Here is a 27,210-nt window from a genome sequence, read left to right on the forward strand (position 1 = left end):
CGCGGTGGTGCCACTCTGCATCCCAGAGCTTCCAGCTAACAAGATTAAATCATTAGCAAGCTGGACAAAAACACAGTGGTAACAAATAAGCTAGCAGAGACTTAGCTTTTGCTGAAATAGACAGGTCATCTGAAAGATCCAAGAGAACTGAACCAGTACTAGGACATTGACAGCTGGCATCAAGTAAAGATCTGAGTGGAGTTAAATAGAGCAGCCAGCCAAGGCCTGAACGAGATCAGCTGGAGAAGGAATCTCAGAACCAGCAGCTCCACTCACAGCCACCAGAGGGAGTCCATGTACAGAACTCATCGAAGTACCATTCATAACCACAGGAGGGAGCTCGAGAACAGAATTCAAAACACGCCACCACTGGACTCTGGAGGAGACGTGTTCTGTGCAGTAACAGATCACACTTCTCTATCTGGCGTCTGGGGCATGTTAATGTTATGGATGTATAATGGGAGGACAGAAAAGCTCCTGAAGGTGTATATACTTTTCTCCATATACTGTATGTAATTCCACCAGCAATATTATGGGAATCTGCCGCCACGGTTGGAGGGAAAAAAATTGAATAATAAATCAGGAGATTTACCTTGTGTCCTCAGAGCAGCCCCTTCCTCAGGGCTCGGCTGCGCAGATCTGGAGACGTCGATTGGCCGTAATCATCTGTGGCTGATTTTCTATTATAGTGTAATGCAGAACACATGTCCCTAGCCGGCGCATGGGACCGGGTGTTAGATTTCCCTGCAGATGGGATTTTAGGAAATTTAAGGACACAATAAAAAAAAACGGGGAAAGTAGTGAGACAGTGTCATATAAGCATACATCATAGGATCACATATGATCGGATTAGATACACGGCTCAGCAGACAGTTTCACACAGGATAAGATTAGATACTCAGCTCAGCAGACAGTATCACACCTCCTAGGCTAGTAATACACACAATAGGGCTTGTTAGTTGCCCTGGCTCCCCCATACACATAGTTTGTGACTAGAGATGGGCGAACCCGAATAGGAAAGTTCGGCGTTTGTACTGTACACCTGCTGTTCAGGCACGGACACCAAACACGGATTTCACCAGGAAGTCCTTGTTACTGTTCGGGTTCGGCACCCTGAACACCGGGTGTTTGCCGCACTGTCAGGTGCATGATAGCACGGCAAACTCTACTGCTGATTGGCAGTAAAATCCTTACTGCCGGATAGACAGCCGCAGTGCCCATATTGTCAAATGACAGCATGAGCCGGCAGCTGTGGTCGGAGGTAAATAGTGGCCTTCTATGAGCCCTGACCTAAATCCTATTGAGCATCTTTGGAAAGGGATTGTGCAACAAGATATTAAGTTAAGGGTGCCATCATTTCTGTCCAGGCTTATTTCATGAGTTTTATTTTTAATTCTGTGGAAGCATGGTTGAAAAGCAATGTCTGACTTTTACTTGTTCATTTTCATAGATCTTTTATTTATTATTACATTTGTCAGATTCAAGTTATTTCTGTGACCATTGTGGGTTTTTCTGTCATTAAACGAGGGGTACCAACAATTTTGACCATGTGTGTATATTGTACCAGTCTGCACAGGACAATACGCGGTGTCAAGTTCCCGTCTGCACAGGATGATACGCGGCAGCTCGTGCCCGTCTGCACAGGACGATACGCGGCAGCTCGTGCCCGTCTGCACAGGACGATACGCGGCAGCTCGTGCCCGTCTGCACAGGACGATACGCGGCAGCTCGTGCCCGTCTGCACAAGACGATACGCGGCAGCTCGTGCCCGTCTGCACAGGACGATACGCGGCAGCTCGTGCCCGTCTGCACAGGACGATACGCGGCAGCTCGTGCCCGTCTGCACAGGACGATACGCGGCAGCTCGTGCCAGTCTGCGCAGGACGATACGCGGCAGCTCGTGCCAGTCTGCGCAGGACGATACGCGGCAGCTCGTGCCAGTCTGCGCAGGACGATACGCGGCAGCTCATGCCAGTCTGCGCAGGACGATACGCGGCAGCTCGTGCCAGTCTGCGCAGGACGATACGCGGCAGCTCGTGCCAGTCTGCGCAGGACGATACGCGGCAGCTCGTGCCAGTCTGCGCAGGACGATACAAGGCAGCTCGTGCCAGTCTGCGCAGGACGATACAAGGCAGCTCGTACCTATTAGAAAATGTCATGCTTGTGAAGATGCCAGAAATTCCTTGCTTCTCTCTGTAGCTGGTAAGCACAGTCAAGTCCATCCTCCACTAAGGGAACAGAGGGATTCCCGGTGGGTGTTCCCAGGTCATAGGCTCTCAGCCTGTGGTACGTGTACCCCGGGTGTCACACATTATAGGGGGCACTCACACTGTGCTCATGCCACGCTTGCATTATTCAGCATTGTGTATACTGCTAGCCATGGCAGTACTTCATTGTAACCTGTCTGAGTAGCGGGCACGCTGCAGAGAAACAGTGAATGAGTGCGTCCGGATTTAGCTGTGGTTTCTTCAGCTCTGTGCCCCCATAAATGCTTCAGTGTCAGTGTAAGGCTGCCATATGTCAGCTCTTGTCTGGCATAAGTTAGGCTCAGGGCCCTGCGGTTCCTGGAACGTGACCCCTGTAACCCACATGCAGGTAACAGATCCTCTGACCATTTCCACATTGAGCGCAGACACAAATCACATTGCACATGGCCGGCCAGTGACTGAGTACATCTGGAGAGCAGCGGCCTTGTGTAAGAACATGCGTCCTCCAGAGCAGATTCCCCAATATCAGTGATGTGCGCAGCCCCCAGATCTGAGGTGTCATCAATACTTTAATCTACAGACGCTGCACAGAAAGCGTTATCCTGCGACTGCTAATGAAGAGCTGATTATCCGCAATGTGATTAATTAGTGCGGTGCCTTCACATCTCCAATGTGTAATAGATGCGAGTCGTCACAAAAGCCGCCATAGTGTGAGTGTGTGCCGCCCTGTCATTACACGGGTAAAGGGGCGATGAGAACACAATGCCTCCGGGATAATCTGATTTAGAGGGGCTTTTAGTGCTGCGATTGGCAGAACCAATAATCAAGACAAACGTTTTACACAAGAAGGTCTGTAGGATAAATATAGAAGGGTTATTTCCATCATGGAGGTCATCACCTCTCCGCAGGGTGGGTGATAAACTGACGATTGCTGGGGGGTGACCACTGATCCTGAGAACAGGGCTATGAAGTGTCCGGCAGGGATGGAGCGGTGGTGTCCATGTCTGTGATGGGGCTCTCTACAGCTATCACATAGTACCGGCTTCATTCCTACAGGAGCCGCTCTCGGGAAGGAAATAATCTGCTGGGAATAAGATAAAAGGGCCTCATGTTGTAGGCCGCACCACTCCTCCACATCCAGGCCTCATGTTGTAGGACGCACCACTCCTCCGCATCCAGGCTTCCGGGCCTCATGTTGTAGGCCGCACCACTTCTCAGCATCCAGGCTTCCGGGCCTCATGTTGTAGGACGCACCACTCCTCCGCATCCAGGCTTCCGGGCCTCATGTTGTAGGCCGCACCACTTCTCCACATCCAGGCTTCCGGGTCTCATGTTGTAGGCCGCACCACTCCTCCACATCCAGGCTTCCGGGCCTCATGTTGTAGGCCGCACCACTTCTGCACATCCAGGCTTCTGGGCCTCATGTTGTAGGCCGCACCACTCCTCCACATCCAGGCTTCCGGGTCTCATGTTGTAGGACGCACAACTCCTCCACATCCAGGCTTCCTACTTGCCAGGGAGCAGTGCAATCCCGTTGGATTGAGAAATGGCATTGTCCTTGCCAGTTGGCCAAGGTGTGTGCCGTTTTACCTCTGTAGCATCGGACGGGTCAGATCCAGCTTCAGAGCAGCGTTTACAAGCTTGATAACAAACAGCTTGCAAGCGCTCCTCTCCATGCTTAGGAGGACAGGCATCGCTGATCACCCTCAGAGGTGGCTGGCAACATAGGCAACACACAGTAAACAAGCAATGAAATAAGAAAATCACCTCTCTTTTTAAAGAATGGAGAAGATTTTTTATGAACTAGTAAATTGCCAAAGGTCTGCTTTCATTACAAAAACCCAATTAAAGGGATTGTACGGGGGGATTAGAAAAACTTAATTGCCTTCTCCCAAAAAGAAGAAGACACCACAGTGTCACGCTTGTCTACAGGTTGTGTTTGGTATTGCAGCTCCACTCCGATGAAGTCTAGAGGGCTGAGTTGCAATCACACACTCCTAGGGACAAGTCTGCCGCAGAAGTTTGGAAGAAGGCAGCTGTATTTTACTAATTAACCACAAAATATCTGTTCAAAAGTCAGTATGGCACTTCAAAAAGCTATATATAATATAATGTAAACTGCAACCACTGAACAGAATAAAGAGTCGAGTTTGGGAAGAGAGACCTTTAAAATCTCATTTTGATACAAAATTTAAAAGAAGCAGCAGCTGGTGGCGAAACGTGCGTCGGGGTCAGGAGACGCTGTGGCGAGTACTCTCCACTTGGAAATCATTGACCTCTCTTCCCTAAGAAAACATAGGGAATGAGCACTTAATTAATACTGATGGAGCCATCAGTTACCGATTTATTACCTCATGCATTCCTCACTGTCTGCGAGGATTGAGGGGTAGCACAGTGATGCACATTCATAGTATCACTCTGCACTTGCAGTATATAGCATAACTCCAGTCATAATTTGGGTTTATGTGTCTCCCGTCCTTCATTGTTTATCTGACCCAATGTATCCATACACTGAGGATTCATTGGCATCTTGTCTTCTTTCTTACGGCTATTACAGTGAATATTATGTATGTCCTGGTCTGATGGAATTGTAATTTAACAAGGGAATGGAGATATATATATTATATATACAGTACAGACCAAAAGTTTGGACACACCTTCTCATTTAAAGATTTTTCTGTATTTTCACGACTATGAAAATTGTACATTCACATTGAAGGCATCTAAACTATGAATTAACACATGTGGAATTATATACTTAACAAAAAAGTGTGAAACAACTGAAATTATGTCTTATATTCTAGGTTCTTCAAAGTAGCCACCTTTTGCTTTGATGACTGCTTTGCACACTCTTGGCATTCTCTTGATAAGCTTCAAGAGGTAGTCACCGGGAATGGTCTTCCAACAATCTTGAAGGAGTTCCCAGAGATGCTTAGCACTTGTTGGCCTTTCACTCTGCGGTCCAGCTCACCCCAAACCATCTCAATTGGGTTCAGGTCTGGTGACTGTGGAGGCCAGGTCATCTGGCGTAGCACCCATCACTCTACTTCTTGGTCAGATAGCCCTTACACAGCCTGGAGATGTGTTTGTGCTCATTGTCCTGTTGAAAAATAAATGATGGTCCAACTAAACGCAAATCGGATGTATTAGCATGCCGCTGCAAGATGCTGTGGTAGCCATGCTGGTCCAGTATGCCTTCAATTTTGAATAAATCACCAACAGTGTCACCAGCAAAGCACCCCCACACCATCACACCTCCTCCTCCATGCTTCACGGTGGGAACCAGGCATGTAGAGTCCATCTGTTCACCTTTTCTGCGTCGCACAAAGACATGGTGGTTGGAACCAAGGATCTCAAATTTGGACTCATCAGACCAAAGCACAGATTGCCACTGGTCTAATATCCATTCCTTAAATAATGAGAAAAGGGTGCACTCAAGCTGTATATAATATATAGAAAAGAGGGGTGCGATGCTCAGTCCATTAATTATATAATAACAAAAGAAGAAAACAGATTGGACTAAAGAAAGGGCCCGCACAACCACATAATTATAGGAAAAATATACAAAACGTTTTATTAAACACCACAGCAAAATATATAAAAACAATTAAAATACAATGAATGTACACACAACACCCCTATTCAAGCAATATGTATCTGTAAATATAATGAAGATGCAATATGGACAGTAATCAAGCTGACCTCAAAATATGCATTATCACAGTTGTAAGAAAATATAAATCATGGCCAGCTGGGGACCCATATAAGATAAACACAAGGGGTCATCAAGAAAGAGTAGTATTAAACCGTAAAAACTCCCTATAAATGCATCTCAGCAATGGAGCAATGTGGGCATATAACAATACAGAGCCCACTATATAGCCTTCAAATAAAGCCTAAATGAGATGTGAGAGAAATACTACCCATACAGAACGGTAAAAGAAGGTAGCCTGCCATGAATACTCAACTGATCCAGGTGAAAAAGAGGCAGCTTAGGTCAAAGATTAGCGTCCAGGAATGGTAAGGTCACAAAAAAACCTTTTCAAATGTCCATGCTAAAAAGTAGCCGGCATTGGAGCAGAATGGGGTGTGTGGAGAAAAACCCACGCGTATCGCCGCCGCAGCGGCTTCGTCAGGGCAAGTGGGTTCCATGGTGCAAACCTTACGTTTAAATACAGATAGTAAGCAGCCAGAATACACACAGCTGAGTCGTCCGATGCTGGGAGGCGTGAACCGGAAGGTACGCGTTAGACCGGAAAGGGAAGGCAAAGCAGAAGTGTTGATAGTCTCCATGGAGATGGTTGGCGCATGCGCAGATACGGCTCATCAATGAGCCGCGCTGCGTCAGCGTCCAGAGGAGAAGAGATAGAAGACACGCAGGAATACATGAGGTATAGAAAAGATACAATTTAAGGTAAAGCGCAAAAGTAAACATGATCAGCGCTAACCAGTACCGGACATGAAAACCTGAATGAAGGAAAATGCATATACAAAATTAATGCATGTAAAATACAATAATAACAGCTTAGCCCAGCTTAAGTATTAGGAATTTGAAATACAAACAGGAAATATAAGTAAATCAAATAAATACATAGGATCAAGTAGCTCCTGAAATAGAAGTCCTTTACTGATAGGCCACACATGCATAAAATCATGGGGGCGACCAATATCTCATTGTGTCATATCCAGAAGGTATCCAACTTCAGGTCCAGCGTTTGTCCATAGGATCATGTTCGAGAGTCAGCCGACTCTGACCCCTCTTGTGTCAGCCAAAAAATCAGCCATAGATGATATGTAGAGGGATAGATCCTCCGGCAACCCGACATTGTTATGACCAGTAGATACTAGGATTTATCGCCTTTCACTTTCTGTAGTAGTGCAGATTTAGGATCAATCAGGTCATGTAGAGGAGAACATAACACCGTTAACCAGTACTTTATATGTCCATAGGGTCATACTCAAGAGTCAGCCGACTCCGATCCCTCCCACGCCAGCCACAAAAACAGCAACAAATGATCTGCGGAAAGGTAAGTCCTCCAAAAGCCCAACATTGTTGTGACCAATAGATACTTCAACTTGTCACTTGACATTCTGTAGTGGTGCGGATTTAAAATCAATCAGGTCATGTACAGGAGAAGAAGACATCCGTTAGCCAGTTCCTTATATGTCCAGTGGATGTATAGGCATAATATCCCAATAAGAGGCTGGAGCAGAAGAAAAGGAAAACAAAGATGTTAAAACCACAGTATAAACCAGATAAAGATATATATATCCCTTCAGTGGGTTAACATCCAAGAAAACCGGTAAAGAGGAGTTCCTCATTCAATCCGGAGGGGGCAACTGATTGTAACTGGAAAATCCATCTGGATTCCATTTGTAGAAGTAATTTCTGTTTATCCCCTCCTCTCTCATTTGGGGTGAGTTTTTGTAGGCCCACCACCTTGAGATTATATGAAGAACCTCCATGTTTACCTAAAAAATGTTCCGCCACTGGGGTAAGGTGTTTTCCTTTTCTTAAATCTGAGGCAGCCAAATGTATTGTTGAAATATGTTTCTGGACCCTCCTCCTAAGTTCTTGCGAGGTTTGTCCCACGTATATCATCTTGCAAGGACAAATAAGAGCATAAATTACATCTCTGGATTTACAGTTGATGTATAACTTAAGGGGGTAGCTATTGAGGAGTGTGGGGTGTACAAAAGAGTCACGAGTAGAAGTCATGTGGGGACATATGTTACAGTCCCCACATGGGAATGAACCCCTAAGAATAATACCCCTATTCAGCCTCACCGTAGGTCTTTTAAAATGACTCCTCGTCAGAAGATCCCTTAAATTCGGAGCTCGTCTTGCTGTCATGAGTGGTCTATCACTCATGATGTCTTTTGTTTGGGAGTCAGTTTGGAGAACTCGCCAGTGTTTGGTTAAAATGTCACTGACCTGTTTCCAGCTGTTATTAAAGTCAGTGATGAACCTAATTTGTGTATCCTGGCATCGTTTTCTGGAAGAGAGAAGAGACCTCTGATCTTGACCCCTCGCTCTTTGGTAGGCCGTAGAGATGACACGCTTGGGGTAACCCCTTTGGTGGAAGCGATCTGAGAGATCACGGGCCTGGATTGAAAAATCACAGTCACGAGTGCAATTCCGTCTCACTCGTAAAAATTGCCCCGTGGGCACACCCACCTTAGTATGCCAAGGATGGAAACTTGAAAACTCCAAAAGTGCATTCGTTGCCGTCGGCTTACGAAATAGACTAGTCGCCAAACGATTTTCGTGTAAAAAGATCTTCAAATCCAAGAAGGTGACCTCGCTGGCAGAAAGAGAGTGAGTAAGATAGATGTTATAATTATTAGAATTCAAGTGATCCAAAAATTTAATACACTCCCTTTCAGTGCCCTTCCACAAAATAAAGATGTCATCTATAAAGCGGAACCAGGCGTGGACGTGGGCAGCGAATGATGGTAAAGGGTACACCGATGTTTCTTCCCACCAGCCAAGAAAGATATTCGCATAGGCTGGTGCACATTTCGCGCCCATCGCCACGCTTGATCGCTGAAGATAATAAACCCTATCGAAGAGAAAAAAGTTATGGTGAAGAACAAATGTAAGTAAATCCAGTAAAAAAGAATCGTGCCCTCTGTCCGTGGAGCTGTTCTTATTTAAAAAGTGAGCCACCGCCTCAACCCCCTCCTTATGACAGATATTCGAATAAAGTGACTCGACATCACATGTCACTAGAATGAAGTCTCCGGAAGGTTCGATTTGGCTGCAGATGTCAATGAAATGTGAGGAGTCACGGACAAATGAAGGAAGAGAAGAAGCGATGGGTTGAAAGAAAAAGTCCAAATACTCACTCGCCCTTTCGCACATGCTGCCCACACTGGAGACGATAGGTCTGCCGGGAGGTTTGCTGCTATCTTTGTGAATTTTCGGCAACATATAAAATGTTGCCGTCACCGGATTATCCACCCACAGATATTCTCTCTCCTGAGGAGTGATAATGGCGAGCTGCAAGGCCCTGCAGAGGAGCCGTTCAAACTTAGAGAGAAACAAAGAGGTAGGGTTAGAAGGAAGCCTTTGATAAAAATGCGTATTATTTAACTGTCGTCTAGCTTCGGTCTCATATAAATGATAGGACCACAACACAACGTTGCCCCCTTTATCTGCCTCCTTGATGGTAAATTCTTTGTTACTCCGAAGAGCCGATAAGGCTCGCCTCTCCTCTACACTGAGATTAGAGGGGCCACTTACCCGAATAGGCATAGTCTGTATATCCCGTTTAACGATTTCAAAAAATATCTTTATTGCTGGCACCAGGGAGAAAGACGGTGTTCTAAGAGATTTCTTCCTGTGTGGAAATCTCCTATCAAAGTCCGGTTCATTTTCTTCTAACAAATCCAACAAATCCTGGAAAGCACCCCGTTCATCCATAGGCATAGTTTGTAATTCTGCTCCAATGCCGGCTACTTTTTAGCATGGACATTTGAAAAGGTTTTTTTGTGACCTTACCATTCCTGGACGCTAATCTTTGACCTAAGCTGCCTCTTTTTCACCTGGATCAGTTGAGTATTCATGGCAGGCTACCTTCTTTTACCGTTCTGTATGGGTAGTATTTCTCTCACATCTCATTTAGGCTTTATTTGAAGGCTATATAGTGGGCTCTGTATTGTTATATGCCCACATTGCTCCATTGCTGAGATGCATTTATAGGGAGTTTTTACGGTTTAATACTACTCTTTCTTGATGACCCCTTGTGTTTATCTTATATGGGTCCCCAGCTGGCCATGATTTATATTTTCTTACAACTGTGATAATGCATATTTTGAGGTCAGCTTGATTACTGTCCATATTGCATCTTCATTATATTTACAGATACATATTGCTTGAATAGGGGTGTTGTGTGTACATTCATTGTATTTTAATTGTTTTTATATATTTTGCTGTGGTGTTTAATAAAACGTTTTGTATATTTTTCCTATAATTATGTAATATCCATTCCTTGTGTTCTTTAGCCCAAACAAGTCTCTTCTGCTTGTTGCCTGTCCTTAGCAGTGGTTTCCTAGCAGCTATTTTACCATGAAGGCCTGCTGCACAAAGTCTCCTCTTCACAGTTGTTGTAGAGATGTGTCTGCTGCTAGAACTCTGTGTGGCATTGACCTGGTCTCTAATCTGAGCTGCTGTTAACCTACGATTTCTGAGGCTGGTGACTCGGATAAACTTATCCTCAGAAGCAGAGGTGACTCTTGGTCTTCCTTTCCTGGGGCGGTCCTCATGTGAGCCAGTTTCTTTTTAGCCCTTGATGGTTTTTGCCACTGCACTTGGGCACACTTTCAAAGTTTTCCCAATTTTTCGGACTGACTGACCTTCTTTTCTTAAAGTAATGATGGCAACTTGTTTTTCTTTACTTATCTGCTTTTTTCTTGCCATAATACAAATTCTAACGGTCTATTCAGTAGGACTATCAGCTGTGTATCCACCAGACTTCTGCACAACACAACTGATGGTCCCAACCCCATTTAAAAGGCAAGAAATCCCACTTATTAAACCTAACAGGGCACACCTGTGAAGTGAAAACCATTCCCGGTGACTACCTCTTGAAGCTCATCAAGAGAATGCCAAGAGTGTGCAAAGCAGTCATCAAAGCAAAAGGTGGCTACTTTGAAGAACCTAGAATATAAGGCATAATTTCAGTTGTTTAACACTATTTTGTTAAATATATAATTCCACGTGTTAATTCATAGTTTTGATGCCTTCAGTATGAATGTACAATTTTTATAGTCATGAATACAGAAAAATCTTTAAATGAGAAGGTGTGTCCAAACTTTTGGTCTGTACTGTATATGTATACATATATATATATATATGCAGCGCCCCAGAGTCCTGGTCGTTGCAGTGCTGTGGCTCCGCCACTAAGGGGAGCTATGGTGCGTCTGATGGCACTGAAGGAGTTCATCTGATCAGGTATCACAGACACCAATACATTTCACAGTCGGGCCTCCGGGGGGAGCTAAGGGTTCTATTCACTAGGCCACTCCCCACCATAGTGGGTAAACTGGGGGTCAGGCAGGAAGTTAGATCAGAAAGCTGACTGGGTTGGAACCAGGCAACACCTTGTGGCAGAGGGTGTTGTGGGGGAAGATACAGTAGGGTCTCTGTCAGGGGTGGGATCCTGACAGAGGCTTGGCAACTTGAACGAACGTAACGGGACCGTGCCTGCTCAGCATAGCGGCGGTGCCCAAGGAAGGACTAGAAGCGAGATAGATTGTGCTGAGTGAGAAACGAGATCACGCAAAAGGAGAAATACCAGTAGGGGTCGTGCTGTAAGACCGAGGCAACATCCTACTGAGGCGCACTACCGGTGGCCGGAACGCCGAGGGAGTATTATAACATTCAGCTTCAAGCAATACTTCAAACAGCGGCAGGACAGTCAGTCTAAGGCGGGCTGTCTCACCTAAATCACCTATGCAGTCTTGGGGGGCAACTTGTGGAGAGGGGCGACTCTAGGGTCCCGGAAGAGCTCCGAGCCTACCCGTCAAACGGGTGCCGTTCCAACCAGAACACCAGGGAGGGACGGGGAATTAGCAGAACATCATCTAATTGAGTTGTGAGGGAACTTAAGAAACAGACACAACAGTTGTGGGGACTTTCCGTAAGCACAGCAGGGAAGGACCGCAACACATAGCGCTAGAAGGAAGGCACCGATTTCCACCTGTGAAGAGAACTCTGGAGGTGCCATTGGACTGGCTGGACTTGCGCAGCCTGGTGAACCGTATTCTGGACTGAGGACCCAGAGATCTTCAGTAAAGAGGTAAAGAGACTGCAACCTGGTGTCCTCGTTATTTACTGCACTGCACCACTACAGCCTCATCACCATCATCCGTTATCCCTATTGCACTGTGCGCCCCACGGCAGGGTCACGGACCGGGGCCTAGCCGCCGTGACAACCCCAGAGCAGAGACTCAGAGGCCCGGTACCGGGTACCCCTCGGCCCTGCGGCGGTGGGGGCGCTACAACTTGGCGTCACGAACAGGATGTACTTAAGCCTGAAGAATCAGGTCATGTGTGCCTTGGAACTGTGATTTGTTGTGCTTGGACTGTACTTTATTAGAGAGACTGTGTACTGCGCCATTTACCGCCAAAAATCCGCCGCCATTATAGCGCTGAGGAGAGCGCAGGAGAAGAAGAGGGGCGTGGAGTGGGCGTAGGCAAGCTGAAAAGCGCAAAAAGCAATGGCCGCCCAGTCTAAATATTTCTGCACCGTGAGGACGTGTCCGTCAGCAGCAGAGATCCGCCTCCTAATCCTCAATGGAGGGCGGAGACCGAGAAAACGACACCGCCCACGAAGGAGAGAGCGCGGGAAAAAGACCAGGAAGTGACCCACGTGGAGGACGCTATGGCCAGCAGCTCCGAACCCGACAGTGGGGTTGAAGTGGAAGTCTCCCCCAACTACCCGGATGAGCCCAGCAGCCCGTTCTCCGTGGACAACACTGAACTTCTGCGGGTCGAGATGGAGAGCCTGATCGACCAACTCCTCCAACTGAACATGAAGGCCCAGGCTCCGCACCAGGCAGCGCCGGAAGAAGGTCCTCAGGCGTCGGATCCTGCACCGTTACCGGAGCAACCGCTGGGATCCTCGCCGACACCGCCAGAAGAACCCGCCGCGGAGGAGGAACCTGCATCGGCTGGTGAGTCCGCCGACCCCGTCCCGCTGGCCGAGGGCTTGCTGGTGGGTCCCGTGGCAGCACCACCTCTCCCGGGAACCCATAGACTCCAGCGCCTGCTACCATGGGAGGAAGCCACGGGCATGGAACACCGTATGCGAGCCCCAATCACCCCTACTCCCTTGCTGTGTGAGGTCCACGCGGAGCGCACAGTGTGCCGCTGGGTGAACCCCGGATCCAATCTTATGGGGTTCCCCGGGGTGGAGACCCAAGAGGGGGAGATGGTACAGGCCCTAAGCTGGGAGGAATACCGGGTCCACTAGAACAACAGTGGAAAGAGGAGGAGAAAACACACCAGGCCGGGCGGGAGGCCCACCATCAAAAAGACTTGGCGGTCAAGGACCGGGCCCGCAAGAATCCCATTGCTCAGCAGGCCCCACGCAGGCAGGGCACCGTCTGACTTTAAGCTCCGCGGGGGCTGGGGCTTTATAAAAGAGCCGGGTCTATATGCTGAAGTTTTTGTTAACCGGCGGGATGTAGAGTCGCATCTTAGAGAGGGCCACCCAGGCCGAGATCTGTATCCAGGGGATAATGTCATAATGTCAGCTACACCCGGCACCTTGGAGAGAAGGGGTGGTTTGCCCTGAACGTCCACAAGAGGCACAGTCCCATGTCCCCCGTGGCCAGGGTGCCCCCTTGTGACCGGCCTACGATTACCACTGAGACCACCGTGGTCACCCCAACGGGCACAATTGTGAAGACCACGACTTGCCGCGTCATGACCTCCACCGCTGTCGTGGCCACGCAGGCACCTCCTCAGGTGACCAGCGTGTCTACTGCCCGTGCTGCTGCAGAGCTGAAGACTGTGGGTACACAGACTCCCAGATGGGACGACAGACCTCCTTATGCAGTACCAGGCGGTTCGCAATACCCAAAGGGGTTGCCTCCGCCGTTGCTGCCTCCCGAGTGGTTCGAGTAAGCATGACTGCTTTAAATATGTACATAGTTCTTAACTGTTGGTGTGTTGATTTCTGATGCTGCTAAGACCCGTCCAGGGTTAACTCTTAAGGGGATCCTTCTGTTGACCCGGGATCCCTATTGTTTTGCTTTTGTTTGATTTTTCCAAGTTTTTGCACAAAGTTTCCAGAACTGCTGAAATCATGAACAGTGCATGATCCGAACTTCTTGCACATAGTTTGCACCTTATTAAAGGTGCTCCTTACTGGTTTTACTTAAAGAAGGAGTCTTTGTGAAGATACCACACTGGAACCTTTGCTGAGTATGGACTGGTAGCTTGAGAAGGCGTGCTACCTCATAGAGACTTGGTCCCCTCTTAAAGGGGATGTTCATTTGTTGCGCTTAAACCGTGATATTGCTTTAAGACTGGAAGCAATAATGTCTTGACCAAAGAAAGTGATGATAATGTTTATGTGAGTAAGTTATATGTATTTAACTAGTTGATTGTGAAGAAATGCTGATGATGTTCTCTGAAAAGAAAAAGTGAAAGATAGAAGAAAGATGCAGTGGGCCCGTAGGGATAGACGTGATGTCCAGCATGCATGATAGAGAGAAAGATAATGAGAAGGCTTGATGTTCAATAGAAAATGTTTTAATAATGTTGATAGATAGTTAGGATAGAAGGTAAACCCTGAGTCCTCATAGGAGTCATGTAGAGATGGCTCAGTGCTCTTAAACTGAAAGTGTGTTATGTTCTATACTGTGTATAGTAGTTGAAAAGACAGAAGGCTCGGGCTGAAAGGAGCGGTCCTGTAAGAAAGGAGAGGCAGTAGGTCTGGCGCCGATAGGACAGGCGGTCCTGCAGATTTAAAGAAGGAGAATGAAAAAGTTAAATTACCTTATAATGTGATTATAGGAAGGTCTTTAGTGGATTTAGAGTGTATGTCCTTAAAGGCAATGTTAAATTATTGTTCAACAATGTTGCACTTAGTAGAATACCCGGTTGGGTAAGAACAGTTATTTGTAGCATGTTGCTATGATATTTAACCACGTTTGTAACGTTCAAGTGTCCTTACCTCCCATAAAGGGAAGCCTGTTTAAATATGCTTATTGTTATTACACTCAACAAAATTGTATGTCTTTTTGCTGACTTGTATTGTTGTTTTCTTCCCAGTCCCGGAGTACTGTGTTTAACCAGGGGGGAGTGCAGCGCCCCAGAGTCCTGGTCGTTGCAGTGCTGTGGCTCCGCCACTAAGGGGAGCTATGGTGCGTCTGATGGCACTGAAGGAGTTCATCTGATCAGGTATCACAGACACCAATACATTTCACAGTCGGGCCTCCGGGGGGAGCTAAGGGTTCTATTCACTAGGCCACTCCCCACCATAGTGGGTAAACTGGGGGTCAGGCAGGAAGTTAGATCAGAAAGCTGACTGGGTTGGAACCAGGCAACACCTTGTGGCAGAGGGTGTTGTGGGGGAAGATACAGTAGGGTCTCTGTCAGGGGTGGGATCCTGACAGAGGCTTGGCAACTTGAATGAACGTAACGGGACCGTGCCTGCTCAGCATAGCGGCGGTGCCCAAGGAAGGACTAGAAGCGAGATAGATTGTGCTGAGTGAGAAACGAGATCACGCAAAAGGAGAAATACCAGTAGGGGTCGTGCTGTAAGACCGAGGCAACATCCTACTGAGGCGCACTACCGGTGGCCGGAACGCCGAGGGAGTATTATAACATTCAGCTTCAAGCAATACTTCAAACAGCAGCAGGACAGTCAGTCTAAGGCGGGCTGTCTCACCTAAATCACCTATGCAGTCTTGGGGGGCAACTTGTGGAGAGGGGCGACTCTAGGGTCCCGGAAGAGCTCCGAGCCTACCCGTCAAACGGGTGCCGTTCCAACCAGAACACCAGGGAGGGACGGGGAATTAGCAGAACATCATCTAATTGAGTTGTGAGGGAACTTAAGAAACAGACACAACAGTTGTGGGGACTTTCCGTAAGCACAGCAGGGAAGGACCGCAACACATAGCGCTAGAAGGAAGGCACCGATTTCCACCTGTGAAGAGAACTCTGGAGGTGCCATTGGACCGGCCGGACTTGCGCAGCCTGGTGAACCGTATTCTGGACTGAGGACCCAGAGATCTTCAGTAAAGAGGTAAAGAGACTGCAACCTGGTGTCCTCGTTATTTACTGCACTGCACCACTACAGGCTCATCACCATCATCCGTTATCCCTATTGCACTGTGCGCCCCACGGCAGGGTCACAGACCGGGGCCTAGCCGCCGTGACAACCCCAGAGCAGAGACTCAGAGGCCCGGTACCGGGTACCCCTCGGCCCTGCGGCGGTGAGGGCGCTACAACTATATATATATATATATATATATATATATATATATATATATATATATATATATATATATATATATATATATATATCACAATATTACTGATGAAGGTTGATTTCTATTAATTTCTCCATATCTCTGTTCCCCCATTTATCCTTTCCTTTTTGCCACAATAGCGTCCCCTACATGACAATCTATGCTTATAATCATGTTTTGTTAAATTTTGCATCAATAAAATGAAATTTTAAATGAATCTCTTCCCAAACTCGATCTTTTATTCTATTCATTGGTTGTAGTTTACATTGTATTACCGTATATGTATTTTACTAATGTAGTATAATCTGAACCAGGGTTGGATTATACAGGGGGACATATGATTATAGAGGAAAACCTATGTTCAAGGGTCTCCACCACAGTGGGGACATTAGAAAACCTCTACAGTAAGGCAAGTTGTCGGGCATTATCCTAAAATAAAAGTAGCCCCTACCACGTATCTTTTATCGCACCGTGGCATTGTTGACATCAGGGGTTACCCCAAGTTCTGTTTCCCTACTGAGGAAATAGTTGCAGAATAGGAGCGTCCAAGCTGAGGTTAATGGTGAGCCCCTCTAAATGACCCCAACTGAACATTATCTGAATTGGGGCACGATACGAGACATTTCCTATAAAGCTCCTTTCGTCCATTAGTGACTTCCATCTCCTGGATTAAAGCCGGACACGCACATCAAGCACGATCACACAACCTCCTGCGTCACAGACTAATCCACACATCTTTGTGATCGACACTTATGTCAGTCTGTGAAAAAAGAAAAGTTATTCCCAATTTTGTGATTTTTTTTTTCAATGTTTATAAGATACAATTTTGGAGCCACTGGGACATGTTGTCCTGTAATTTATATTAATTTTCTTATAATATTTGCATCTTTATACGATTTTGATTCATCGTTTTATCCCAGTCTCTTGCTGCGGGTTTTGGAGTTGGTTCCTCACAGAGACTTTGTATGATGGCAGGTTTTGTACTTGGAAAGCTGGAAGAATGGAAAGAAAGAAGAATAGGACTCGGGGTGCTGTGAGGAGAAGCTGTGGGGGGTGCCCTATCAGGCCGGGGGTATGTTCCTCATTCACCCCCTCTCAGGTATCCGGAGATTTTTTGGCTATTTCTGGGCCAGCTCTGTGCAGGAGGCAGGGAGGGGTCTCTTTGTTTGCTGTAAGGGGCTGAGCTTCTTTTTCCAAAAGTTTGTAAGAAGCAGTGGGGGCAGGTTTCTCCTATAAAGCTGCACTGAGGCTGCAGGAGCAATAGACCGGGTCATGTAAGCTGCGGCTATACAGCAGGCTGGCTATATACAAGGACACTACAGGGGCCATCTCAGCCCAGCAGCATCTGAACACATTTTGGGTAATGGCTTCAGGTCTGTACCTTTTACTGCTCACCTTTGCCATGGCTCAGGTGAGCGTTGGGGACCCCAGTGACAGCGCTGCCCCTTCTTTAGCCTTCGTGTTTGATGTGACCGGCTCCATGTATGATGACCTGAGACAAGTGATTGAAGGAGCCAACCGGATCCTAGAGCGCACTCTGAATCGCAGGACCAAAGCCATCAGCACCTACGTACTGGTTCCATTCCACGACCCAGGTAACTCCTGACTTATCCTATTCTTCACCTCTACTTCTTGTATGTAGTTTTATGGGGCGTAGACTTACGGTTTTTAGAAAGTGTGTCGCAGGAAACCATCCACCGCCGCGGTCTTCTAGAGGGCTGGCATCCGTAGTTACATGTTGGCCCCTATAAGATAGAACATATAAGATTTACCTGTCCGTCCATGTTTGCACGCCTCACTGTGTCCTCAAATATTGCTTCAAATTAACCACTAGGAAATATCCACGGAATTCTCACCATACTAAGAATCGCAAATATCCAGCACTTCAGCAAGTTGGATATTTCTAGAGTGATAGATATCAGACAGAATGGCTGTCTATATACCATCACTATATGTGGCACCGTCACAGCCTATAACCCCAAACAAACCCTACAGGCCTTAGACCTTGCACTTATGGACTCCGATACCAGTTCGTATCTTACTTTAAAGATTCTAAAAAAAAAAAGTGTCCGACGTCGTCAGGAGAACAGACGTCACCGCGATCAGCTTACAACTGCTGAATTGGACATGTTTGATCATTTGTAGGTTTTCTGGTGGGCTCCCATCTAATCCTACATATTATTGTAGACTTCTATGATTTAATGCCGATAACGTATGGTTGTGTGTAATAAGCTGCAATCTATCCTCCCAACTGCTGACACAGACTAGGGCCCGTTTCATAGAAAGCCAATTAAAATACCATCAGCGATGTCCTGTGCGGCGGGGAAATCCACATAAACCTGCAGATCACAAAGAAGTACATTCCTACAGCGTTATTAGGCATGCCGCATCAAATCTTGCCAACCCTTCTGACCACGCTTTACTGCAACTATAGGAACAGGTTCCAAAATATTGTGTGTGGATAAATGTAAAGAAGTTGTTATATTGTGACAAGTCATTGCCAGTAACATGTTATATGTATAAGGCCCATACATTTCAATGGTTGTGCCAAAGATTAGATGCACTGCAGGCTCTGTCTGTATTGTATCTGCTCTTAACAGATCTATTACAAAGATTTCCTAGAAAAAAAAATGAATTGTCCCTTTCATTATTTAGCATTTTTAAAGTTAAGAACAGATGTCTGGATGAACAAAAACAAGGATTTTTAATGCACTTTTGTAACCTTTGCCTAAAGCCAAGCTCAATCTCTGAATTCTGCAGACGTGAACGGTCCATGTGTTCTGTGGTCCGCTGTGCACTAGGACTGACAACATTATTATTATTTATTAATATAGCACCATTAATTCCACGGTGCTGTACATGAGAAGGGGTTACAGCAAAGTACAAATATCACTTACAGTAAGCAAAACTAACAATGACAGGCTGATACAGAGGGGAGATGACGCTGCCCTTGCAGGCTTACATTCTACAGGATCTTGGGGGGAACAGTAGGTCGGGGGTTGCAGTAGCTCCGATGGTGTTGAGGTGGCCGTGTGGTCAATGTTTTTAGGAAAACATACATAGGTTCTATTCACGCATTGCAATATATTTCCCCTGCAAATTTGGTTACAAATCCGCAGACAAACTCCACATGTGTCACTTGTGGATTTCACCCCACTTACTAACTTATTGAATACGAGAAGACCACAATGACAATATGCATAATCGTGAGCAGGCTGCAGATTTAATAAAGGTTCCATACATTCATTTCCATGTGGATTTTAGTCCTGAGATTTTGAAAAACCCATTTTCGGTACTTGTATTGTACAGTAAATTACTGTAGAATCTGCGACGTGTGAACTTGGCCTTAGTGAAAAGTCGTCACCATACGGCGGCAACTCTTGAATGGATGAGTGTGGTCAGCAAATCGGAGCACGCTTGGACATGGTGACATGTGAGGGACATAGTAAAAAGCTACTCCTTTCTTTCTGCAATCATTATTTTTAAGCTAGATCACAATAAAATACTGTCAACAAAACTTTTGTCCAGCCTTCCCAAAAAACTGGATAGCAACTGGATCCATGCTCTTCAATATAAAAAGTGTATGGAAGATAGATAATTATAGAGAGTAATTCGTGATGACACCCGCTAACAGGTCAGTTCGGTAAGCGATGGCGTGCCCAGGGTACTAGAGGTGACCATAGACTCCTGCAGTAAAAACGCATCCATTGTGAAATGGGACAAGAACAGATGAAAAACAGAAACCCAAATGTGCAGCCGTCTTTGTTCCGTTTGTACCCAAATCTGTTACAAGCGAATGACAACTAGACATGTGAAGAGAGGGTCAGAGGTCCCTGCAGCAACATGTTAGGGATTTTAATTTCAGGTAGGTCCTTTACTAATTGCAGAATCTCCATAAGTAATCAGCCATCCAAGAGGAGCACACAAACAGCAAATGTGGCACACACAAGCCTCCATTCTCACACTTGTGCCCCATCATGTGTCCCTATCATCTCAGTGGGATACCTGTACAGATCAAACACGGCTCACTGTGTGTTTTGTCACTCACTGTTTGTTCCTTTGACACTTGGGGGGGCTTTGATTCAGCTGCAGCTCAGCCCCGTTATCTGGAGCTGTAGGCTGCCTCTGAGTAGTGGCAATATTTACACCCATTCACTCATCACATCCACTATATGGCTGGGCCCTTGTCACTATTGATCTGTTATAGCAATACGACTGGTCCCAAGAGCTCACGCTCCGCTATGCAGAACAGCCCCAGACGGGCACTGATGGTGCACTGTACAGAGAATGTGAATCCTTGAAGCATCTTCTTCTGGAAGGTGGTTTTAAATGGGTTTTCCAATCTTACGTAATAACTGGATAAGGAAAAGTCTTACAACTTTCTGCTACATTATAGGAGTGCAAGAGAACAATTACTGAAATGTCTGCTCACCAGCCTGCTGACTGTTTCCAGTAAAAACAAGCAGCAATGTAATTACAGAATGTCAGGATAAGTAATCCAATGTACACTGCTCAAAAAATAAAGGGAGCACTTAAGCAAAAGAATATAACTCCAAGTAAATCAAACTTCTGTGAAATCAAACTGCCCACTTAGGAAGCAACACTGTTTGACAATTTCACATGCTACTGTGCAAATGGAATAGACAACAGATGGAAATTATTGGCACTTATCAAGACACACTCAATACAGGAGTGGTTCTGCAGGTGGGTACCACAGAGCACATCTCAGTACCAATGCTTTCTGGCTGATGTTTTGGTCACTTTTGAATGTTGGTTGTGCTTTCACACTTGTGGCAGCATGAGACAGACTCTACAACCCACACAAGTGGCTCAGATAGTGCAGCTCATCCAGGATGGCACATCAATGCGAGTGTCAGGACTCTGAACATTTTTTACCTTTTGTGCATTACTGCCCTTTTCCAAGATGGCGTCTTTGGTCTCATGTGCATTGTGTCTTCCTGCTATAAAACTCCACCCCAGCCTTCAGTCTGTGCTAGAGTATTCTGCCTTGCATCCAGCTCCTGACCTCTGATTACTCCCTGGCTATACACCTGCTCCTGTGAACCTGTGTGGTGATCCTGCTACTCTGCTCTGAGTTCCTACTGCATACACAAGTTTCCAGTAATCCTCCTTCATCTGCTGTTAGTGTTTACTTCCATCTGCATTTGCTGGACATGTAAGCTGTTTCTGCTTTGCAATAACCTGAGACTATTAACCAGGCCTCCCTGGTTGAGCTAAGATATGATTTGAACTGCCTAATAAGCATATCTATCTGTGCCTGGACTAAAGGTACCTTCACACGAAACGACTTTGTAACGATATCGCTAGCGATCCGTGACGTTGCAGCGTCCTGGCTAGCGATATCGTTTAGTTTGACACGCAGCAGCGATCAGGATCCTGCTGTGATGTCGCTGGTCGCTGAATAAAGTTCAGAACTTTATTTGGTCGTCCGATCGCCGTGTATCGTTGTGTTTGACAGCAAAAGCAACGATACCAGCAATATTTTACACTGGTAACCAGGGTAAACATCGGGTTACTAAGAGCAGGGCCGCGCTTAGTAACCCGATGTTTACCCTGGTTACCAGTGTAAAATGTAAAAAAAACAAACAGTACATACTTACATTCGCATCCCCCGCCGTCTGCTTCCCACACTGACTGAGCGCCGTAAAGTGAAAGTGAAAGCACAGCACAGCGGTGACGTCACCGCTGTGCCCTGCTACTGCCAGCGCTCAGTCAGTCAGTGCAGGAAGCGGACGCCGGGGGACGCGAATGTAAGTATGTACTGTTTGTTTTTTTTACATTTTACGCTGGTAACCAGGGTAAACATCGGGTTACTAAGCGCGGCCCTGCGCTTAGTAACCCGATGTTTACCCTGGTTACCCGGGGACCTCGGAATCGTTGGTCGCTGGAGAGCCGTCTGTGTGACAGCTCTCCAGCGACCACACAGCGACGCTGCAGCGATCGGCATCGTTGTCGCTATCGCTGCAGCGTCGTTTCATGTGAAGGTACCTTAAGACAAGGATTTATTCGTGTCAAGTATCCTCAAGAATAACTGTGCTTCATAGACTTTCTGCTTGATTGCAGTTTCCTCTGAAGTTTCCTATAGACTGCTAAGCTGCGTTTATTATTTCCACCAAGTGTTGTGGACTTGAGTTTCTCTCTGCACCTGTTTGAATCACCGTGTGATAATATAGACTTTACCACTTATAAAACTGTGTCCTGTAGTTGTCTTGTTCCACGCAAAGAGTCTCCTGAGTTATCCCCTATAATTATTACAGCGAGCTGTGGCAAGAAGGTTTGCTGTGTCTGTCAGCGTAGTGTCCAGAGGCTGGAGGTGCTACCAGGAGACAGGACAGTACACCAGGAGACGTGGAGGGGCACGTAGGAGGGCAACAGCCCAGCAGCAGGACCGCTACCTCCGCCTTTTTGCAAGGAGGAACAGAAGGAGCACTGCCAGAGCCCTGCAAAATGACCTCCAGCAGGCCACAAATGTGCATGTGCCTGCACAAACGGTTAGAAACCGACTCCATGAGGATGGTCTGAGTGCCCGACGTCCACAGATAGGGGTTGTGCTCAAAGCCCAACACCGTGCAGGACGCTTGGCATTTGCCACAGAACACCAAAAGTGGCAAATTCGCCACTGGCGCCCTGTGCTCTTCACAGATGAAAGCAGTTTCACACTGAGCACATGTGACAGAGTCTGGAGATGCCGTGGAGAGCGATCTGCTGCTTGCAACATCTTTCAGCATGACCGGTTTGGCAGTGGGTCAGTAATGGTGTAGGGTGGCATTTCTTTGGAGGGCCGCACAGCCCACCATGTGCTCGCCACAGGTAGCCTGACTGCTATTAGGTACCGAGATGAGATCCTCAGACCCCTTGTGAGAGACCATATGCTGGTGCGGTTGGCTCTGGGTTCCTCCTAATGCAGGACAATGCCAGACCTCATGTGGCTGGAGTGTGTCAGCAGTTCCTGCAAGATGAAGGCATTGAAGCTATGGACTGGCCCGCCCGTTCTCCAGACCTGAATCCGATTGAACACATCTGGGACATCATGTCTCGCACCATCCACCAACGTCACACCACAGACTGTTCAGGAGTTGGGGGATGCTTTAGTCCAGGTCTGGGAGGATATCCCTCAGGAAACCATCCGTCGCCTCATCAGGAGCATGCCCAGGCGTTGTAGGGAGGTCATACAGGTACGTGGAGGCCACATACACTACTGAGCATCATTTCTTTGTCTTGAGGCATTTCCACTGAAGTTGGATCAGCCTGTAACTTCATTTTCCACTTTGATTTTGAGCATCATTCCAACTCCAGACCTCCGTGGGATATTAGTTGTGATTTACGTTGATAATTTTTTAGGTTTTATTGTTCTCAACACATTCCACTATGTAATGAATAAAGATTTACAACTGGAATATTTCATTCAGTGATATCCAGGATGTGGGATTTTAGTGTTCCCTTTATTTTTTTGAGCAGTGTATATAGTGACTGTACCTGCAGAAAAGTGAGTGCAGCCCTGAAGTATAATACAGGATGGAACTCAGGATCAGTACAGGATCAATAATCTAATGTATGTACACACCAGCAGAATAGTGATCACAGCTCTGGAGTATAATACAGAATGTAACTCAGGATCAGCAATGTAATGTATGTGCACAGTGACTGCACCAGCAGAATAGTGAGTTCAGCTCTGGGGTATGATACAGGATGTAACTCAGGATCAGTACAGGATCAGTAATGTAATGTATGTACACAGTGACTGCACCAGCAGAATAGTGAGTGCAGCTCTGGGGTATAATACAGGGTGTAACTCAGGATCAGTTCAGGATAAGTAATGTATGTACACAGTGACTGCACCAGCAGAATAGTGAGTGCAGCTCTGGAGTATAACACAGGATGTAACTCAGGATCAGTGAAGTGTATACACAGCGACTGCACCAGTAGATGGCTGGTTTCAGACTTGTGTTTGGCAGGGCTGCGGATGAAAGCCTTCTTCCTCCTTTAAGCCCCACCCGCTGTCACACCTCTTCCTTCAGCTCCGCCTACATCTGCATGCGCCCTGCATACCCTATCTTTAAAGGGAACCCGTCACCCCCCCAGGCGTTTGTAACTAAAAGAGCCACCTCGTGCAGCACTTAGGCCATGTGCACACGTTGTGGTTTTTACCGCGGAACCGCAGCGTTTCTGCAGCTGCGGGTGCGCAGCAGTTTCCATTGCGTTTACAGTTACATGTAAACCTATGGAAACCGCAATCCGCTGTGCACATGCTGCGGGAAAAACCGCGCAGAAACGCAGCGGTTTACATTCCGCAGCATGTCACTTCTTTTGTGCAGAATCGCGGCGATTCTGCACACATAGGAATGCATTGATCTGCTTACTTCCCGCAGGGGGCTGTGCCCACGATGCGGGAAGTAAGCGGATCATGTGTGGATGGTACCCGGGGTGGAGGAGATGAGACTCTCCTCCAGGCCCTGGGAACCATATTTGTGTAAAAAAAAAAAAGAATTAAAATAAAAAATAATGATATACTCACCTCTAAGCGCTGCACGCGGCCGTCCGGTCGCAGGGTTGCTGTGCGAGCAGGGCCTGCGATGACGTCGCGGTCACATGACCGTGACGTCACGAAGGTCCTTCTCGCACAGCATCTTTGGAACCAGACTGCCGCGTGCAGCGCCGAGGAGATCGGACGTCAGAGGGTGAGTATAACCATTTTTTTTTTATTATTTTTAAAATTACTATTGATGCTGCATATGCAGCATCAATAGTAGGAGTAAACCCGCAGCGGAAAACGCAAAACAAACCGCGATAAATCTGCAGGGATAACCGCAGCGGTTTTGCCCTGCAGATTTATCAAATCCGCTGCGGGAGAACCCGCAGAGGACCCTCCCTACGTGTGCACATGGCCTTATGCTGCATTCTGACAAGGTGGCTCTTTTAGTTCTGGGTGCTGTAACTGCAGAAATAATCTTTTTTGAAATGCGTCCCTCATACCTTGAAATCGTCCTGGGGGCAGGTCTTCCCCCCCTAAGCCAGACGCACCACAGCCGTCACTCACGGCCTCTTGGCGCCGGGCACCTCCTCCTCAGCATTATTCACTAATCCCGGCGCCTGTGCAGTCATCTAATGCCTTGGGGGGAGGGGTGACAGGTTCCCTTTAACATTGGGTACCCAGGGCATGGGGATGCCTCCGGATGCGTCATTTTGGCGCTACGCTGAACTGCGTCGAACGCAACATGTGGGCGGGGTTTAACAGAGGAAGAAGGCTTTCATCCGCAGCCCTGCCAAACGCTACTGTGAAACCAGCCATAGTGAGCGCAGCTCTGGAGTATAATACCAATTTTTGATAAGTAATGTACCTGGTTACACAGTATAAGTAAATGGCATTTGCAGTCTCACACTTAGAAAGTTACCTTAGAAATGATAAAACACTCACAGTTGTCAGTGCAGAGTATAAGGCAGGATAGACTGATGCTCTAGCTTTTATAAAGTCCTAAAATAGAAAAAAAAAACTAATCACTCAGAGGAAGCTATAAATACCCGGCTGCTGCCATGTCTGCCTGTATATAGTGCATACCTCCCAACCGTCCCGATTTCAGCGGGACAGTCCCGCTTTGGCACCGGGGTCCCGCTGTCCCGCTTCGGGCATTTAAAATCCCGAATTTGCGGCCGCCGGTGAAGCCCCGCCCACTTCCGGGACGTAGAGAGAGCCTGTTTTTTTTTTTTTTTATATAAAAGCTGCCTCCTGACCGCCCGCGCAACACCCCCCCCCCCTCCCGCCCCCTGTGCGGCGCTGCCACGCTGAAGGAGAGAGCCTGCAGCAATCAAGAAGAAAGGTCAGCGATTCACTACCTCTGGCTGTGTGTGCACGGAGCTCCGGCTTCTGCTCTTAGCTGCTATCCCGGCAGAGAAGGAGAGACGGGGGAGGTGCCGGGATAGTGCAGAGCTGTGAGCAGGAGACTGAAGACTTCAGCAGAGAGCTGCACATGGACATCAGCCGCCCCTGCATCACAGAGGAGATTGTGTGTGTGTGATGTGTGTGATGGCTGCGTGTGTGTGTGTGTGATGGCTGGGTGTGTGTGTGTGATGGCTGTGTGTGTGTGATGGCTGCGTGTGTGTGTGTGTGATGGCTGCGTGTGTGTGATGGCTGCGTGTGTGTGTGTGATGGCTGTGTGTGTGTGATGGCTGCGTGTGTGTGTGTGTGATGGCTGCGTGTGTGTGTGTGTGATGGCTGCGTGTGTGTGTGTGATGGCTGCGTGTGTGTGTGATGGCTGCGTGTGTGTGTGTGATGGCTGCGTGTGTGTGTGTGATGGCTGCGTGTGTGTGTGATGGCTGCATGTGTGATGGCTGCGCGTGTGTGTGTGTGTGTGATGGCTGCGTGTGTGTGTGTGATGGCTGTGTGTGTGATGGCTGCGTGTGTGTGTGATGGCTGCGTGTGTGTGTGTGATGGCTGCGTGTGTGTGATGGCTGCGTGTGTGTGATGGCTGCGTGTGTGTGATGGCTGCGTGTGTGTGATGGCTGCGTGTGTGTGTGATGGCTGTGTGTGTGTGATGGCTGCGTGTGTGTGATGGCTGTGTGTGTGTGATGGCTGTGTGTGTGTGATGGCTGTGTGTGTGTGATGGCTGTGTGTGTGTGATGGCTGTGTGTGTGTGATGGCTGCGTGTGTGTGATGGCTGCGTGTGTGTGTGATGGCTGCGTGTGTGTGTGTGTGTGATGGCTGCGTGTGTGATGTCTGCGTGTGTGTGTGATGGCTGCATGTGTGTGTGATGGCTGCGTGTGTGTGTGTGTGTGATGGCTGCGTGTGTGTGTGTGATGGCTGCGTGTGTGTGTGTGTGATGGCTGCGTGTGTGTGTGTGTGATGGCTGCGTGTGTGTGTGATGGCTGCGTGTGTGATGCATTTGTGTCAAAGCTGCATGTGTTTGTGAGCTGCGTGCGTGTGAGCTGCGTGCCTGTGTGTGAGCTGCGTGCCTGTATGTCATTATACAGTATGGAGCATCATGTGTGGTCATTATAC

The 27,210-nt window shown here is 47.3% G+C and overlaps 1 protein-coding gene and 2 long non-coding RNA genes across 3 annotated transcripts in view; 1 reads left to right on the forward strand and 2 right to left on the reverse strand.

Annotated features, from left to right (window-relative positions):
• Positions 1-624: 624 nt before the first annotated feature.
• LOC143805429 (uncharacterized) lies at positions 625-25,732 on the reverse strand. Its single transcript, XR_013221239.1, has 3 exons — positions 25,633-25,732; positions 17,860-17,941; positions 625-744 (listed from the first exon to the last, which is right to left on the reverse strand). It is a non-coding gene; the product is annotated as an uncharacterized LOC143805429 (long non-coding RNA).
• On the reverse strand, positions 7,712-8,475 carry LOC143809320 (uncharacterized). The gene is made up of 3 exons (XR_013222212.1): positions 8,386-8,475; positions 8,143-8,313; positions 7,712-7,809 (listed from the first exon to the last, which is right to left on the reverse strand). It is a non-coding gene; the product is annotated as an uncharacterized LOC143809320 (long non-coding RNA).
• The window catches only part of HMCN2 (hemicentin 2), a 196,714-nt gene continuing 187,052 nt past the window's right edge, over positions 17,549-27,210 (forward strand). The window contains exon 1 of the mRNA XM_077284766.1: positions 17,549-17,791. Coding sequence (XP_077140881.1) covers positions 17,560-17,791 — 232 coding nt within the window. The 5' untranslated portion in view covers positions 17,549-17,559. The remainder of the gene's footprint in view (positions 17,792-27,210) is intronic.

The sequence above is a fragment of the Ranitomeya variabilis genome, chromosome 2, assembly GCF_051348905.1.
Source record: "Ranitomeya variabilis isolate aRanVar5 chromosome 2, aRanVar5.hap1, whole genome shotgun sequence".
NCBI lineage: Eukaryota > Metazoa > Chordata > Amphibia > Anura > Dendrobatidae > Ranitomeya > Ranitomeya variabilis.